This window comes from Lytechinus pictus, chromosome 18, assembly GCF_037042905.1.
Source record: "Lytechinus pictus isolate F3 Inbred chromosome 18, Lp3.0, whole genome shotgun sequence".
NCBI lineage: Eukaryota > Metazoa > Echinodermata > Echinoidea > Temnopleuroida > Toxopneustidae > Lytechinus > Lytechinus pictus.
This window is the reverse complement of record NC_087262.1, coordinates 14,709,569-14,727,011: the sequence shown is the minus strand read 5'-3', so window position 1 is coordinate 14,727,011 and position 17,443 is coordinate 14,709,569. Positions and strand designations below refer to the sequence as shown.

The following is a 17,443-nucleotide window of genomic DNA, read 5'->3' as shown; positions in this document are numbered from 1 at the left end:
CTGCCATACATTATACGCTGCGCGTAGACGTGTGTGTGCTATCCAAACTCGCTCGGCGCACCGTTTTCACCTACGTCCGCAACTTGTCCATATAAATAAGAGACGTTTAATCGCGGGGCGGGCACAACAACGGAAATCTGACTGCAGAAGACTTGCCACGGGGAAGACGTTGGAAAACTTGGAAAGGTAAAAAGACGCAGGAAACAAGCCTATAGCCAAGGCCTATAGACGCTGGAAACCTCGATATGAATTTGATTAAGTCCCTATATTAACCCATATGTATGAATATGAGAATTCCCCAATAGAGGTCCAAATTAATTAGAGTATAGATCTTGCTATGATATAAATTTTCTTAATAATTATTTTGGGCGAGCGACCTGAAGTAAATAGTCCAGGAATCAATCTCTTCGTACAGTGTATATGTCAACGCCGGAATTAACAGATGTGGAAACGAATGTCGAGACTGGGAAGCTGGAAATAGAATTTTTCTCTTAACAAGCTAGACGCCGGTTAGATTTGGAAAATTCTTATACTTGGAGGCCCAAAATAAAAGTTTAATAATTATCCATTATATTTCTCTGATAACAAATACATCTTAGAGCTTATTTGTAAATATTAGACATTGTTTACCTGTAACAGTGGCGAGTCAAGTAAAGTACATGTATATATATTTATGCAATTTGAATAATAAAGTGCACCATTATTTTTCTTTTTGCCATTGAAACTAAAATCTGAGTCACAAACCCCTGTGTCTTTCTTTGCTGTGTACCCCCGTAGTCATATATTTTGACGAAACGACCCTTGATTGCAAATAATCTATAGCGAGCCGCTCTAGCATTTTCTTCCACTCTTATAATAATTCTCTTGGAAACTGCATGCTCGGAAGATATTGAGATAGACAAGAATGGAAATAGAGGAAAGCTCAGGTGATCCACCAAAGACTGAACACCATCCTGACGTAGAGGTCGGAATGGAAGAAATAAGCGAGAGCGGCGGCCGCTACAAAATTGGTGTCAGAAGTGGGATAAACATGGAGGGGGTACCGCACAGAGAGAGGGAAATAGATGAACTAAGTTGTTCCTCTGAAGAAATAATGTCTAATGCAATAAGCTCAAAGATAGATAATAGAACAGAGAAAACACAGAGTCGCATTATGAAGCAATTATCAAACTTAATGGCCCAAATGATGAATCTGAGTAAGAAGACAAAAAGAAGAAGAAGACGTGCAGGTCCAGAATCTACCACAGAGGAAATGTCAGACTCCTTGGACGATAGTGAAGTGGAATTCGTTTTCAAACCAAATAGACGACCGGAAATCGTCCAAAAACTAGATACCAAACACGAGGAAGGAAAATCAGATGTCGAGAAAATGCCGGAACTGGAAGAAACTAACAAACCACAGGCAAATAACAAATCTAGCTTCAAGGAGATGAAAGCTCAGGAAACTAACACCCGTCCACTGATCATGCCAGACAAGTATGATGGAAGTACGGACTGGGAAGATTACAGCTCGCATTTCGAATCTTGTTGTGGAATCAACAACTGGAATGATGAAGAATCAGCTAAGTATCTTGCCGCAAGCTTAAGAGGACCAGCCCTGAGACTTTTAGGAGAACAGAGGGGGACAAAGTGGAACTTTGAAGAAATAAAGGATGTATTATCATTCAGGTTCTCTTCTGCAAAGCAAGCAGAAAGCTATTTGATGGAACTCAGGAATCGTAGGAGACGTCAGGGAGAATCACTCCAAGAATTAGGTCGTCACATTAGAGAACTAACTGCCAAAGCATACCCAAACTTCGACAGTCAGGGAATTGATAGGTTGGCTAGAATTCATTTTACGGATTCTATTCGCAGTAGTGAGATTCGCATGGGGATATTTCATGCTAAAGCAACTAGCCTAGATGAAATGATTCGAGCAGCAATCACAAGTGAAACGTTTCTACAGACGGAAGCTGAGCGAAATGGGTGGAAGAAGCCTGCCTATAATAGAGGGATCGTCTCTGATGTTGATCTAGAAAAGATAATCAAAGATGAGGTTGCCAAAGCCATAGGACAAGCTATGGAAAACCGACCTGGGAATGAGAGAGTAGAGGAAGATGTCAGGAAGATTAGAACCAAACAGATACCAAACCAACCAACGCGTGATGAGAAGATGAGATGCTTCTATTGTGATCAACCTGGCCACTTTGCGAGGGAATGTCGCAAGAAACAAAGAGATGTACAAAGACAAAACTTAAACCAAGTTGATTCGCCTTGGCCAAAACAAACATGAGCTAATCGTTATCACCGGTCAAACGACCAGTGGTCGTCCCAACGGGTCATGGGTCGGCCAGAAGCCCAGAATTAGACAAGACCCACAGAAATCAGAAGACAAGTTTCGTACCAAGTATAAATCATAACATTGATGGTCTATATGTACCAATACATATTCAGGATAAAGAATACAAGTTTTTAATTGATACTGGTGCGTCAGACTCTTACATTTCAAGACGAGTCTATGAACAATTAGATGAAAGGAAAAGGCCTCCACTGCAAAGTCGAGATGTCATTGCATTTTTAGCAGATGGTTCGCCATTAGCCATATATGGAGCAATAACTCACGAGATGACGATAGGCCCTAACAAAGGAATAATAACTGTATTGGTAGCAGATGTTAGTAGTGATGGCATACTCGGTTTGGATAATCTCACTAAGATGGGAGCCAGCATTGATCTTAATAATTTCCAACTAACTACAAAATGGGGAAAAGTCGAATGCAGTAATGAAACTGGCAAGAAGTTATTCTGTCGTATAGTTGCGTCAGAAACCACTACTATCCCAGCTGGTAACGAAGCTGTGATCCTTGGAACAACGAAAGAAAGAATCAAACCAAACACATTGGGCTTAATAGAGGCTGGAAACGCCCAACATCAACTTATGAAGAAAGGTATCATTACTGCAAGGGCATTAATCACAATGGGCGAGGATTTGGTGCCTGTTAGAGTATTTAACCCTTCTTCATCAAACAAAGTCATAATGAAGAATACACCTATCGCTACCATGACAGAAATAGATAGGAATGAGATCCAAGAAGTTCCCAAATACACCACTGTTAGTGATGGAAAGGTACAAGACCACTTAAGAGACCTATTAAACAGAAGTACAGAAGGAGTGGCAACTGAGTATCACCACGAAATAGAAAAGTTGTTGATAGAATTTCAAGATATCTTTTCCAAGGGAGATGACGACATTGGAAGAACAAATCTGGTTCAACACAAGATTGATACTGGAACTCAGAGACCTATCAGACAACGCCCACGCAAACACCCATTTGGACAAAGAGAAGAAATCAAGAAGCAAGTAGATGATCTACTTGAAAAGGAACTTATCGAACCAACTGACAGCCCTTGGGCTTCAAACATTGTGCTCGTCAAGAAAAAGGATGGATCCCAGCGATTCTGCGTAGATTATCGACAGCTGAATGCTGCCACAATCAAAGACGCATATATCCCTTACCTATAGGATAGACGAAACTTTGGACGCTCTGTCAGGAGCAAAGTGGTTCTCAACCCTGGACTTGGCAAGTGGGTATTGGCAAGTAGCCTTAGATAAAGATGCAAAGGCAAAGTCCGCCTTCCTGGCTGACGGCGGACTCTACTCATGGAATGTGATGCCTTTTGGTCTTTGTAATGCCCCAGCAACATTCGAGAGGTTAATGGACAAAGTTCTAACTGGACTTCACTGGCAGACGTTACTTGTATATTTGGATGACTTGATCATATTTGGAAAGTCCGTAGAAGAAGAACTCTGCCGACTACGAGAAGTATTTCACCGACTACGACAAGCCAACTTGAAGTTAAAACCGAAGAAATGCCATCTGTTCAAACGGAAAGTCGACTACTTAGGACATGTAGTCTCAGATGAAGGTGTTTCAACACAAAACGAGAAGATTGATGCTGTGCGATCATGGCCTACACCTCGGAATGTGAAAGAAGTTCGAAGTTTCTTAGGACTTGCATCCTATTATAGACGATTTGTTGAGGGTTTTGCAACCATTGCTAAACCGCTTCATCAATTGACAGAGAAGGGTCGTGCCGGACAGTTCATTTGGAGCTCTGTCTGCCAGACCGCTTTTGATGAACTCAAGCAAAGACTGATCTCAGCACCAATCTTAGCATATCCAAGTACCGAAGGAGAGTTCATACTGGATACTGATGCAAGCAAAGAGGGAATAGGTGGGGTGCTGTCACAAGTACAAGACGGAAAGGAAAGAGTGATCGCTTATGGAAGCAAAGTTCTTAGCAAGGCGGAACGCAATTATTGTGTCACCCGTAGAGAACTTTTGGCGGTTGTTACATACTTGAAGCATTTCAAGCAATATCTGTATGGTAGACATGTTAAAGTAAGGACAGACCATGGAGCTTTAAGATGGCTTACAAACTTTAAGCAACCAGAGGGACAGTTAGCCAGATGGCTAGAGGTTATATCCACTTATGACACAGAAATAATTCATAGAGCTGGAAGAAGTCATGGCAATGCTGATGCGCTTTCAAGGCGTCCATGTAGACAGTGTGGAAGAGAGAATGATTGCGGGATTGAGCATTCAGACACTAACTGCAGACGCACTTGTGTTATTCAGATGTCAGACGTAACAGGTAATAACAGAACTGAGATGAGGAAGGCTCAGCTTGAAGATACAGGTATTAAGCCGGTAATAGAAGCATTGGAACAAGTCAGGAAACCTACCAAGGAACAGATGTCTTCTTTGTCTTTCAGAGCGAAGGTATTACTTGGGCACTGGGGGCAGCTTGAGATGGTAGATGGGGTACTTTATCGGAACTGGGAGTCAGGAGATGGAAAAACTTCTAGACGGAGACTTGTGTTGCCCAAGCAAAGAGTACAAGAAGTACTGGAAGAAATTCATGGTGGCAAGTTGGGTGGACATTTAGGGTCCATGAAAACTTTGAGAAGTGTCCAAATTCGCTATTACTGGGTGGGAATGAAGGCAGATGTGAGATCTTTCATTCGACAATGTTTGATGTGTGGGAAAAGGAAGTCCCATGGAAGAAAGAAAAGAGCGCCGTTACAACAGAGACGATCTGGTGGTCCGTTGGAGAGGATTGCACTTGATATAATGGGACCCTTACCAACTACTGAAAATGAGAACAAGTACATATTAGTTGTGGCAGACTATTACACAAAATTTGTGGAAGCATACGCCATCCGCAATGAACAAGCACATACTGTGGCAAATAAGCTAGTTGAGGAATTCATCTGTCGTTATGGGGTACCAAAGGAAATACATTCAGATCAAGGTCGCAATTTTGAGTCTAAGTTATTCAAGGAAGTCTGCCAAATTCTTGGTATTAAGAAGACTAGAACCACCGCTTATAACCCAAAGTCTGATGGGATGGTGGAAAGATTTAACAGGACCTTGCTAGGGATGATCGGAACAATGATAGATCCTGACAAACATCAGAAAGATTGGGACAAATATGTTCCCTTTGCGACAGCCGCTTATAGAAGTGCGGTACATGAAACCACTCAAGAGACGCCAAATATGATGATGTTTGGGCGAGAGGTTACTCACCCAATGGACTTGTATGTTGATCGACATAAGGAAAATGAACTTGAAACTGACTACGCAGCCAATCTTCGAGACAGAATGGAGGAAATGTATTCTTCTGTGATGAAGGAAGGGGAAACTAACTTGAGAAGACAGAAAAGGAACTATGATGCAACTATGTTTGGGGAAACCTTTAACGTTGGGCAATATGTTTGGCTACGGAACGATGTAAGGAAGAAGGGAGTGAGCCCTAAACTCGCAAACAAATGGGAAGGTCCATTTCGTGTGATGAGGAAGATGTCGGAGGTCACGTTTCGCATCCAGAAAAGTCCTAGATGTCGTGCAAAGGTGGTCCACTTCGACAGACTAAAGAAGTATGAAGGAAATGAACTATGTAACTGGAACCAGGTCACCGACTAGACTAATGATGATGAAACCACAGACCAGAGTACAGAACGAGACGAGGGAAATGACGAAGAACCAAATGGAAGTGAGGAAGGATCTGGTCGCTATCCAAGACGAAGTCGCCGCCCTCCTAATTATTTTTATTGATTGTAGAAGTTTTCTGTTCAAAGTCCAATCAACCAAGATATTAAAAAAAAAAAAAAAAAAAAAAAAGATAAATAATAATAATACCCGCACTATTGGAAGCGCTGATAATATGTTCTTTTCATTTCCTGCATAGATGAACCGCCACGTGAGACGCCTGGTAAACTTCCAACGCAGGCCATTAAGCTTCCGATGTCGTTACTGTGAATACCGAAGTACGATACAAGAGATGGTAAAGTTCCATGAAAAGGATATACATCGGCAGGACAGAGCTCCATTAACAAAGCCTATCCCTCCTCGCTACCATTCCTCATCGACTTCCAGAAGGTCTGATCGACGCAAGTCCCCAGTGAGAAGGATCGAGCTCACCCATACCGATCTCGAGATGCCAGCCATCATTTCTCCCCTTGCCTCGCCCTTGAGGACGGATAGAGCTGATGAGCCCGAATCAGTGTCGACTAAAGGACTGAAGCCAGTCTTGGCTGAGGAATCGGTCTCGGCTGAGGAATTGGGGCCAGTCTCGGCTGAGGGATCAGGACCAGTCTCGGATGAAGAGCCAGGAACAGTCTCGGATGAAGAGCCAGGACCAGTCTCGGATGAAGAGCCAGGAACAGTCTCGGATGAAGAGCCAGGAACAGTCTCGGATGAAGAGCCAGGAACAGTCCCGGATGAAGAGCCAGGAACAGTCTCGGATGAAGAGCCAGGACCAGTCTCGGATGAAGAGCCAGGAACAGTCTCGGATGAAGAGCCAGGACCAGTCTCGGATGAAGAGCCGGGATCAGTCTCGATCGTGGAAGAAACCTGGGAGGAAATTCTCTCCAATAACCAATCGACACAGACTGAGGTGGATTACCTTTTCTCCGAGGCCCATACCATCCGATCGGCAGGTGGAGCCACGACGATGAGCCACTCTTGGGATAGAGCTGTAAACCACAACGTACGACACACCGTAGAGACTCTAGTTCTCCCAGATGGGACGAGATATACCCGCTTCTCATACGAAGAACTTGGACGTGGAACAGAGGAATGATTTTATGTATATTCACGTTGTATATTATATATTTCTCTTGCATCTTTCATCTATTCCTAATGTTCTTTCTCTTTCTCCTTCTACTACTTTCCCACTCTCTTTCTCTTTACTCTATCCTTCTATTTCTGTATAAAAATGAATTTGTAAATATGTTCACTTTTGTAACGCCACTGAGTAGAGTAATTAATAAACTTATAGTAGGAATTGGATACCAATGATTTCTTCCAAGTTCTAAAATTAATTCAGAAAGATTCACCACTGAAATGAGTGGAGTGAAATTGGTTTTATTTGGCAGAGTCAGACGCTGCTTCTTGAACTATAAGTATAAGTGCTGAAAATTTAAAGTAATGTTTGATTGATCGGATGATGATGGTGATTGTATGGTGATGCCAATTTTAGTACAAAAGATTTATGAGAGAAGAGGTGAGCTATCAGAGTATTAAGAGTTAAGAAGCAATTGCTGACAATCTTCCAAATACCAACTTTTTTTTTGTTTGAATCTTTGTGACTATTTCTGTTGATAAATAAATATGACTGATGTAATGCTTAATATCTTACTTGGAAAAAGGACTTGGTTATCCATGTAGGTTTTGAAAATGCGACGACGCATTTCGTAGAGAGGAGGGCTGTGTAACGATCCTGCAACTAGGATCGTGACGTAAACAATCAGCCCTGCGCATGACTATTGTTTACTCATTATTCATAGCTGTTGCGAGAATTTATTCAACCGTGAGTATTATGTCTTTCGGTTATTATTAGAAATTACTTAAGATTTCATATTCCAAAATGATTAATGTATTAGGTTTTAATATGAGACCTCTATTTTTAATGAAGAAATGTTAGGAGATAAGTTATTTTGCAGAATTGGTGTAGATATAGATTGAATACCGGTAATTCATCACTGGCTGTGTTTATGTACGTACATGGTAATTTGCATAAGAGCGCAGCCGCGGCGTATTTGCATAAGTGCGGATGAGCGTTTGGAGTGCACACGTCCGATCGCAGCGCTGGCAGGTTTTGATAGATTTTTGACGAATTCATATCTTTTTAAGTACTGATATGAATGGTTCTGTATATATTTCATTGCAAAGAGATATATCCTTTTGGAAACGTATCGACTTATTGAATGTTTTGTAGTAATGAACGAGAAATTGTGAATAAACCGGCTTCAATAAAACACAGTTCGAGTTCTCTGTATGATGGGGTGTCCAAACTTCGCGCACTTTTCAAAAATATTTATCAGGCTTAAATTTGTTCACAAAATATTCATAATTTATACAAAACCAATTCAAGAAATAGTTACCACATTTACGGCAAGATCGTAAACTGTAAAATCATGGACGAAAATGTAAAGTAGGTCAAGGGGATTCGCCGGTATCGCGATCTCAAAATTCTATTCCGATCGGCGAATGCGCGCTGTGCTGGAAAACCGTTCAGAAAAGTGTGACCTAACTTCGCGGACCAAAGTTTTTGTGGACATTTAAACAAAAACTCAAGCTCAAAAAATGAAATATTTATATCAGATTGATGGCAAAATGCTATAGAATCGGTTAGTACCACATTTAACTCACATTTTTGATAATTTCTGCTTGCAAAATGGTGATATCGTGATGCTTGTTGAAAATATCAGATTTCTTCAAAACGGGCGCCAACAGTGACAAATTTGCCGATCTTTTGCCAATATTTTCATGAATACTGAACTCATCCTAAAGAAACTTACACCAAAGGGTAATTTTAGGTCGCTTTTCACGTTGATGATGTCAGATTTTAAGAATATTGGCTAGTTTTTTAGATAATGACCGTCCGCGAAGTATGGACACGCGCGAAGTTTGGACTCACTGCCATACATTATACGCTGCGCGTAGACGTGTGTGTGCTATCCAAACTCGCTCGGCGCACCGTTTTCACCTACGTCCGCAACTTGTCCATATAAATAAGAGACGTTTAATCGCGGGGCGGGCACAACAACGGAAATCTGACTGCAGAAGACTTGCCACGGGGAAGACGTTGGAAAACTTGGAAAGGTAAAAAGACGCAGGAAACAAGCCTATAGCCAAGGCCTATAGACGCTGGAAACCTCGATATGAATTTGATTAAGCCCCTATATTAACCCATATGTATGAATATGAGAATTCCCCAATAGAGGTCCAAATTAATTAGAGTATAGATCTTGCTATGATATAAATTTTCTTAATAATTATTTTGGGCGAGCGACCTGAAGTAAATAGTCCAGGAATCAATCTCTTCGTACAGTGTATATGTCAACGCCGGAATTAACAGATGTGGAAACGAATGTCGAGACTGGGAAGCTGGAAATAGAATTTTTCTCTTAACAAGCTAGACGCCGGTTAGATTTGGAAAATTCTTATACTTGGAGGCCCAAAATAAAAGTTTAATAATTATCCATTATATTTCTCTGATAACAAATACATCTTAGAGCTTATTTGTAAATATTAGACATTGTTTACCTGTAACAGTGGCGAGTCAAGTAAAGTACATGTATATATATTTATGCAATTTGAATAATAAAGTGCACCATTATTTTTCTTTTTGCCATTGAAACTAAAATCTGAGTCACAAACCCCTGTGTCTTTCTTTGCTGTGTACCCCCGTAGTCATATATTTTGACGAAACGACCCTTGATTGCAAATAATCTATAGCGAGCCGCTCTAGCATTTTCTTCCACTCTTATAATAATTCTCTTGGAAACTGCATGCTCGGAAGATATTGAGATAGACAAGAATGGAAATAGAGGAAAGCTCAGGTGATCCACCAAAGACTGAACACCATCCTGACGTAGAGGTCGGAATGGAAGAAATAAGCGAGAGCGGCGGCCGCTACATAACAATGGCAGAGGTCATAATGGTAGAGGTAAAAATGGTCTTAAAACCCCATGCAAAAAATATCAAAAAGCCACCGCATGTAAGCCCTACATAGATTAACTAAGAAAGGTTCTAAGAAAATAAAAATAATGGAAAGGGTAACATTTTTAAAATCATAGATAGATCGTCTGCACAAAATTGATAATCTTTTGGTTGGAATATCTTATTTTTTATGGACTATCATGGACGGCCTTCTCATGTCAAATCGCTGTATTAATATTCAAATTTGAAGCACACTCTAGATCGCAATTCATTTAAGGGGGAGTTCAACCTCACATAAAATTCATTGTAGAATAGCAGAAAAAAAAGTAAAATGATGTTGGAGAGGGTTTTAGGAAATCCATCAAAGATTAAAAAAGCTATACTTTTATGTTTTAATGATGACGTCATTTGCGAGCAGTTTTCCCATATTTGGTGTATAAAGAATACTAATGAAATGTAATTTTCTAGAAAAAAAATCAAAATGGTTTTTATTGTATATCTTCAGTATATATTAAGAGACAAATCATTCAATTCAATTCAATTCTTTTTATTTCATTTCCATTCAAAAAACACAATACAAAGTAATATAAAGTAATACAAATCAAGTACAATTTTACAGAAGGGCATTCTTACTTCGTAAAAAAAACAAAACAGAAAAAAACAGTATAATATAGAGCATAAATGGAAATGAGGGGGATCCACTAAAAAGCAAAGCTTGTAAAGTGTGGATCCCCCTTGGAAATGAAAAAAGTATAGTAGACTTATTCTGATATGCGTACATAATTATATGTATTACAGGAAAGAAAAAGAGAACAAAAGAAATCATACGGATGCAAATATAATTACTGAACTAATGCAAAGCTTTTCACACAAAGAGGTCTTCGTAGTAAAGGATGTGTTGCGCAAGACAGAAGAAAGGAAAGAAAGAAAAAAAAAAACAGAAAGAGAGAGAGGGGATGACAAGACATAGAAGACAAGACAAAACAAAAGACAGGACAGTACAAGACAAGATAACTACTTTATAAAAGGAGGAATACTAAGAATGGGAAAGGGCTGACCACGAACCAGCTTGATCTGGTGAAATGACAAAAGATCATTTCACTTACGCTCCTGACATATTTTTAAAAAACAATTATGAACCATTCTGTAGTGCATAAAATGTCATGGGGCAGCTTTCCATATATTATGACGTCACACCCTAAAACTTAAACTTCTAATAACTTTCTTGATCTTTTATGGATTTTTCCTCAAACCTTCACCAATATATTTTCTGCTATTTTTATTATTCATTAGGGCGAACTACGTCTTCAAAACAGCCCCCATGCAGAGAATGGTACATATTATAACCTATATAAGAAACACCCATAAATTTGAATCCCTAATTCGCTAAACATTTCAAAATTCATGTGGTAACAGTTACCATACACTAGTTTGGGAACCTGACATCCACTTGGACTATAGCTGCAATGAGGTATTGCTCTAAAGACTGAACAATAATCGTAAATGACACGCAAAATAGTTTTCCACCTACAACTTAAGGTAATTCGTCCACAAAAATGATTAGCAAGCAGAAAAGGGCCTCGCTTTAAAAAGGGGGCACAGTCTTGAGTTAGAACCGCATATTTGCTAAGATTTTAATTGTACATCTCAAGGGGGGGGGGGGGCACGGGCCGGCTGTGCCCCATGGATCCGCCAGTGACATCAATATCTATTCATCATGAACCATCATGATGTGGAAATAAAGAAAATTACCTTTATTACAGAATGTTCAGTTATTTTTTGTTATCCAGGTTAAACTATGAAAGTAGTTCAAAGTAAACCCGAACTTGTTTGTTTCGGAGGGTTAATGGCTGCACACATTTGTGTTTACATTAAAAAAATCGTTGGGTTTGCATGTGACACGCTGTTCTGCTTACAAACTTAAGATCCTTTCATCAGTCACTAATTGAAATCATTTTGGCAAGAAAATGGTTGAGTTTAGTCATCTAAATGACAAAGTATAGACCTAAAATGACAAAAAACAACATAATATTTAATCAGTTCTTATAGCCCATTTCGTCGACATTATTACCTCTGCCATTTTTACCTCTGCCATTTTACCTGGCACCATTTAAACGATATTTCAACCTGAAATCATGACATTTTAGGGAGAAATACGATTCATAACTAACTAAGCAATTAATGCAAGCACTATAGGGGTGAGCTGAAATTGTTGATATACTTACCCGCTGAAATACGGAATTTTTTAAGGACTATTGTAGGAGTTTATATGAAAAAGATACTCGCCATATCCTCACGGTCACCTAAAAAGGGACAATCTAATGATTATAAAAATTATTGAAGAGGGTTTGTATCTCCCTTATCGAATCAGAGCGTGCGTGATAAAAAAAATATGTCTTCCAGAACTGTCTGGAAGAATTAATAAAGAGTAACGTATCAAAATCTAAATCCGCAGCTAGAAGTGAAAAGTTACGATATTTGCGTTTGAAAAAAGGAATACTGTTTGTTTCAATTCTTGAAGAGAATAAGTTTGTCAGTATATAATCAAAAGTTGGCACGAATATTCATCATAAAGACATGCAAGATTAATTTTCTATAAGTGCTGGAAACTGCATTACCATGGAATATCATAGAATGGGGGTATTACCTCATTCTCATTTGATTACATATATCTGTATTTGTACTTTGTTATTTGTTGTGTTATCTATTTTTGAGGGGCCCACATTGTACAAGCATTGCTTTTTAGTGGGTCCCTCCATTTCCATCTTAATTGAATTTCTATTGAAAAATAGTATACATATTTAAAACCTACAATGTGTTGCCCAAATTGTCTAAGTGTTTTTTTTTTCTTCACAACATATGTATTATTATAATTTTTTTTTTGCAACGGATACAAATATTTATGTTTATATATGGTATACAATTTGTTTTTGTTTGATGGAAGTGAAATAAATAAATTTGAATTTGAATTTGAATACCTACAGTGCATGGTATTCCTTTGTCCTTTCTCTCCATTTGTTGTTTTACTTTTCTTTATTTGCGCCGCTTCCCTTTCCCTTTTATATTGCACCCCTCTGAAAGTGGCGCCCGGGGCATATGCCCCCTAGATACGCCACTGTAATTAGATCACCAGAGATGTCTGTTGAATCCATATGGTTTTATCCGATAGTTTTTTTTTTTTTTTTTTTTTTTAAACCCTTCCACAGGGGTCCTTTATTGAAATCACTATAATACATATTTTTTGACAATACATGATTAAATAATTAACACAGTATATGACACACAAGTTGAATATGTACAATACAATATTCCATGAAATTGTCGTAACATTTGTATACAAAAAGCAAAATCAAAGTGCAAAGGAAAGAAAAAATCCACACAAAATATATATATATATATATATATATATATATGTGTGTACTTTAGAATGATATCTGATATACTTAATGTAATAAAGTAAAAGATGACCACCTTTTTATGAATTTCTTCTCTTTCAGATTTGTTTTATATATATACTTTTCCATACCATAATAAGATTTTATTTCAGACAAAATATGGTCGAAAACTGGAAGACAGTGTTTGCATTTTGCTGCAAAAATTTCTTTTCTAACGATTATAAAAATATAATTAAGAGCACCATTGTTGTTTCCGTAAAAACCGAATAGTTTATTCTGGTTTGAAATTTTGATATTCAAATTGTTACGAGAAAACCAAATTTCGAGTTGAGACCATATTTCGTTTGTGTGGGCACAAGAACAAAAAATATGCATAATAGTTTCTTCATAATTATAACAAAAGGTACATAAGTTATCTGTAACAAATTTAAATCGTAACAAAGCATCTTTCATATAAATAATTCTATTCACTATTTTGAACTGAAACCATCTCATGTTGACATCTGCAGTTGAATAAAAAGGTATTTGATAGTAGAACCTCCATATCGTGTTGTCAAAGTCAAACGTCTGTTTCCATTTGATGAGACTTTTATCCGATAGTTACCAATTTTAAGAACAGTCGGACTCTTTTGCCTCTCAGCCAATTCGAAAACCAAGAAAAGTTGTCAGATCTGACAAGTTTTGAAGAAACGTTCCCCCTTATCCGTCATGTGTGTTATTTCTGATTTACAAGCGTTTCTATCTTCTTCTTTTTTTGCTCAGTCATAGAAAAACCCACCAACAATCATAAAAACAATAAGCAATAAAATAAAGAAGAACGTGTAAATTGATGATTAAACTCCTATTAATGTCTCCTGTTATAAAGGTGACATGGGCTATTTTATACGGATGAGGGGGGGGGGCGTTATGCAGTGGCACTCTGGTCTGTATGGCGTTTGAGCCAAAAATTTTGACTGGGGGCGATGCAGATAATGGCGTATCGGGCAAAATTTATAAAATGTTGCGAGAAATTTTTTGATATTTATGATGCAAAATCTGATTTTGTGATAGATATTATATTTCACCCTCCTCCATTTCTTTCTTTAATTCCTTTTCTCTTTTTGTCGTGATTTTTTTTTTTTTTGGGGGGGCAAGCGCCCCGAATCTTTTACACCCACTGATCTAACAATAAATTATTTCAATCTGGACAAAAAGACCAAAAATGGACTGCTCAAAATCACACAAAAGGTGCATTTTTGCACAGATTCTGTATTTAAAGGGATACTCCGGGCTGAAGATATTTACATCGGAATACAGTGGGGTAACTATGGGGGGCATGGGGGGCACGTGCCCCCCCCCCCCCCCCCATCGGCTGACCAAAAAAAAAAAAAAAAAAAAAAACGGGGAAAAGGAGAAAAATAGGGAGGAAAGGAAAAGAAACGAAGTGGGAAAGAAGAACTTATTAATCATTAAAATGCTATATTATAATTATGTTGCTTTATATTACATGAGAAACATTTTTATCATAACTTTACGAAACATAATTTTCTCAGGGCCTATGTCTTCGCTGTTCCTGGTGCTTGCATTGTCTGTTTAATGAAATATATAATCCTATTTTACTAAAACCTCCCGTTTTCAATTAAGTCAATATACACCAAATATATTTTCTCGCACTTCGAGTTATTATTGTTTCATGTAGTGACATATGCTTCTTTTTCATGACTACTTAAAGTCATTGCCCCATGTTAAGGTCTTAATGTAAAACATTTCCTGTCCGTGATTACGTTCGCATGAGTGGATTGGTGAGATATGTCTGCTCTCCATGAATACGGATCAGTCCTTAAAATGTCCCTTTTTCTGATATGAATATCGAAAATTTTCAGCTCGCGCTTCGCGCTCGCATCATTTTGTTAGTGAAATACGTATGATCCTACAAACAAACCTTAAAAATGCCCCTCTTCAGGTCTGAATTATCTAATTTTCAGCTCGCGCTTCGCGCTCGCAATATTTGATTAGTGAGATGCGTATTATATATTCATGATTACAATGACTACGAGTGCTTCATGTGGTTAGATGTAATTCTAACAAAATCAGCAAGCGTTTGGCACTCGCATTAGATGACTATGGGAAGATATGTATACTCTTAATGGATTCCTAAAATATAGTCCTTAAAATCTCCCTGTTTGGGGTCTATAATATACAAAAACTTCAGCTCGCGCTTCGCGCTCGCATTGTTTAGCGAGACAGGTACGTATCATGATTACAAAAATTTGATTATAATGTCCCTTTTTAGGTCTGAATTTCAAAAGTTTTCAGCTCGCGCTTCGCGCTCGCATTATTTGATTAGTGAGATACATATCCGTTTAATGGCATTGTCCTTAAAATGTCTCTATTAGATCATTATACCTAGTAACTGAGCGCACTTCGCGCTCTCACGAAGTGACTCAAATTTTTTGCTGGTACCCCCCAAATGCCGTGACCCACGGTACGCCACTGTCGGAATAAATAGAGTAAAATTCACGTAGCAAAATGCTGAAAATTTCATCAAACAATAAGAAAAAACGTGTACCCTAAGACATATTCTTTTGTAACCAATACTTTTAGCACGGCAACGAAACAAAACTGATAACAAAACTAAGATTTATAAGGCGTGAATGCATTTTTATTTTATTATTTTTGCGGAACACATGAATTGCTCACATTTGCATGCACCGCTTGCCAATGCCCCTCATTAAATTTTGTTTATCAATATTAAGTTCTTGAGATCTTATCATGTCCGCAAAGGCTCCATGGGAAGGGGGGGGGGGGCTGCTAGGGCCATTGGAACGAATTTTTGACTGGGGGTGCTATAGTGTAAATTTAACGACTAAAAAGCAAGAAATAAAAAAAATTGTTACACTTTAAAATGACGTTCATTTTCGTCCCGAGAAATTTGACAAACAAAAAAATAAAAAAATAAACAGGGTTCACTACAAAATGAAGGTTAAAAAAAAATTGGGGGGGGGGGGGTCTGTACAAAATGTATTTCTCCACTTTGTCACACGGCTTCCAGAATTCATTGGGTGCTGCCTATATGGAAAATAATATACGCAGCATCCCCAGCAAGGAAACACCCCCGTTTCCCAGGGGTCATGGGGGGGGGGGGGGGCTGGTGCAACTGCACCAATTTTACTTGTGTCCTCCTTCCCTCCCCCGGAAAAAGCGGGGGAAAAGAGCTGTGGCTTCTTTTTTTTGTTTTAATATAGTTCATCCCAGACAAGGTTGATTTTTCATGAAAAATTCCTTAAATTCGAATATGAAATAATTTAGAAAGTTATGATATTAATTAAGTTTTGCTTATTTTTCACTAAAAAGTTACCGGTATATGCCCAACTCAATGATATGCAAATGAGAGGGTCGATGATGGCACTCACTATTTTTATTTTTGTTTACATTGTTTTGAATAAAGAATGTTCCAATTTTTTTTTTTTTTTACAGATTTGCCCACACACTATATAGTTTTATTTTCAGAGTTGCATGTTTTCCCCGTTTTCGTTTTTTTAATGTTTTTTTTTTTAAGTTTGTTTTATAAGGGTAATTGCGCCATTGCGGTTCTATAGTTGATTTGTATGAGTTGTTAATTTATTCGCTATAACTCGACTTTTGCATCTCTCACTATACTATCAGTGTCAAGAAATGCAAGTATTAGTAATACTTATCACATAATACAGGGGCCTCGGAACGGTTTTCAAAGGGGGGGGGGCTGACCATGCAAAAAATCACAATCATATGGTAATTTTTACGTTTTTGTACACGGTTTTCGAAAAAAGAGGGGAGGGGCTGAAGCCCCCCCCCCCTTCCGCGGCCCCTGTAATATTATGACAAAGCGAATATTTGAAATTGCAAAGAAGATCTAGATCTATATGAAGTCGTCAGAAATGCCTGTCTCATAATTTGCGAGCTGTTATCGTGCTGACATAACAAAAAATACAAGAAAAAATAGACAATTTTCAAAATTACTATTCCACATCGTGTAAACGTGGATCCACTATGGTCTGCGCCGCAGACTACGCGAGGATCCCAGCTGATACATGGTACATGT

The 17,443-nt window shown here is 38.4% G+C and overlaps 1 protein-coding gene across 1 annotated transcript; it reads left to right on the top strand.

Moving 5' to 3' along the window:
* The first annotated feature begins 2,604 nt into the window (after nt 1-2,604).
* LOC135157539 (uncharacterized) lies at nt 2,605-3,501 on the top strand. Its single transcript, XM_064113466.1, has one exon. It carries the CDS (start codon nt 2,605-2,607, stop codon nt 3,499-3,501), a length of 897 nt encoding a protein of 298 aa, XP_063969536.1.
* Nucleotides 3,502-17,443: the final 13,942 nt, after the last annotated feature.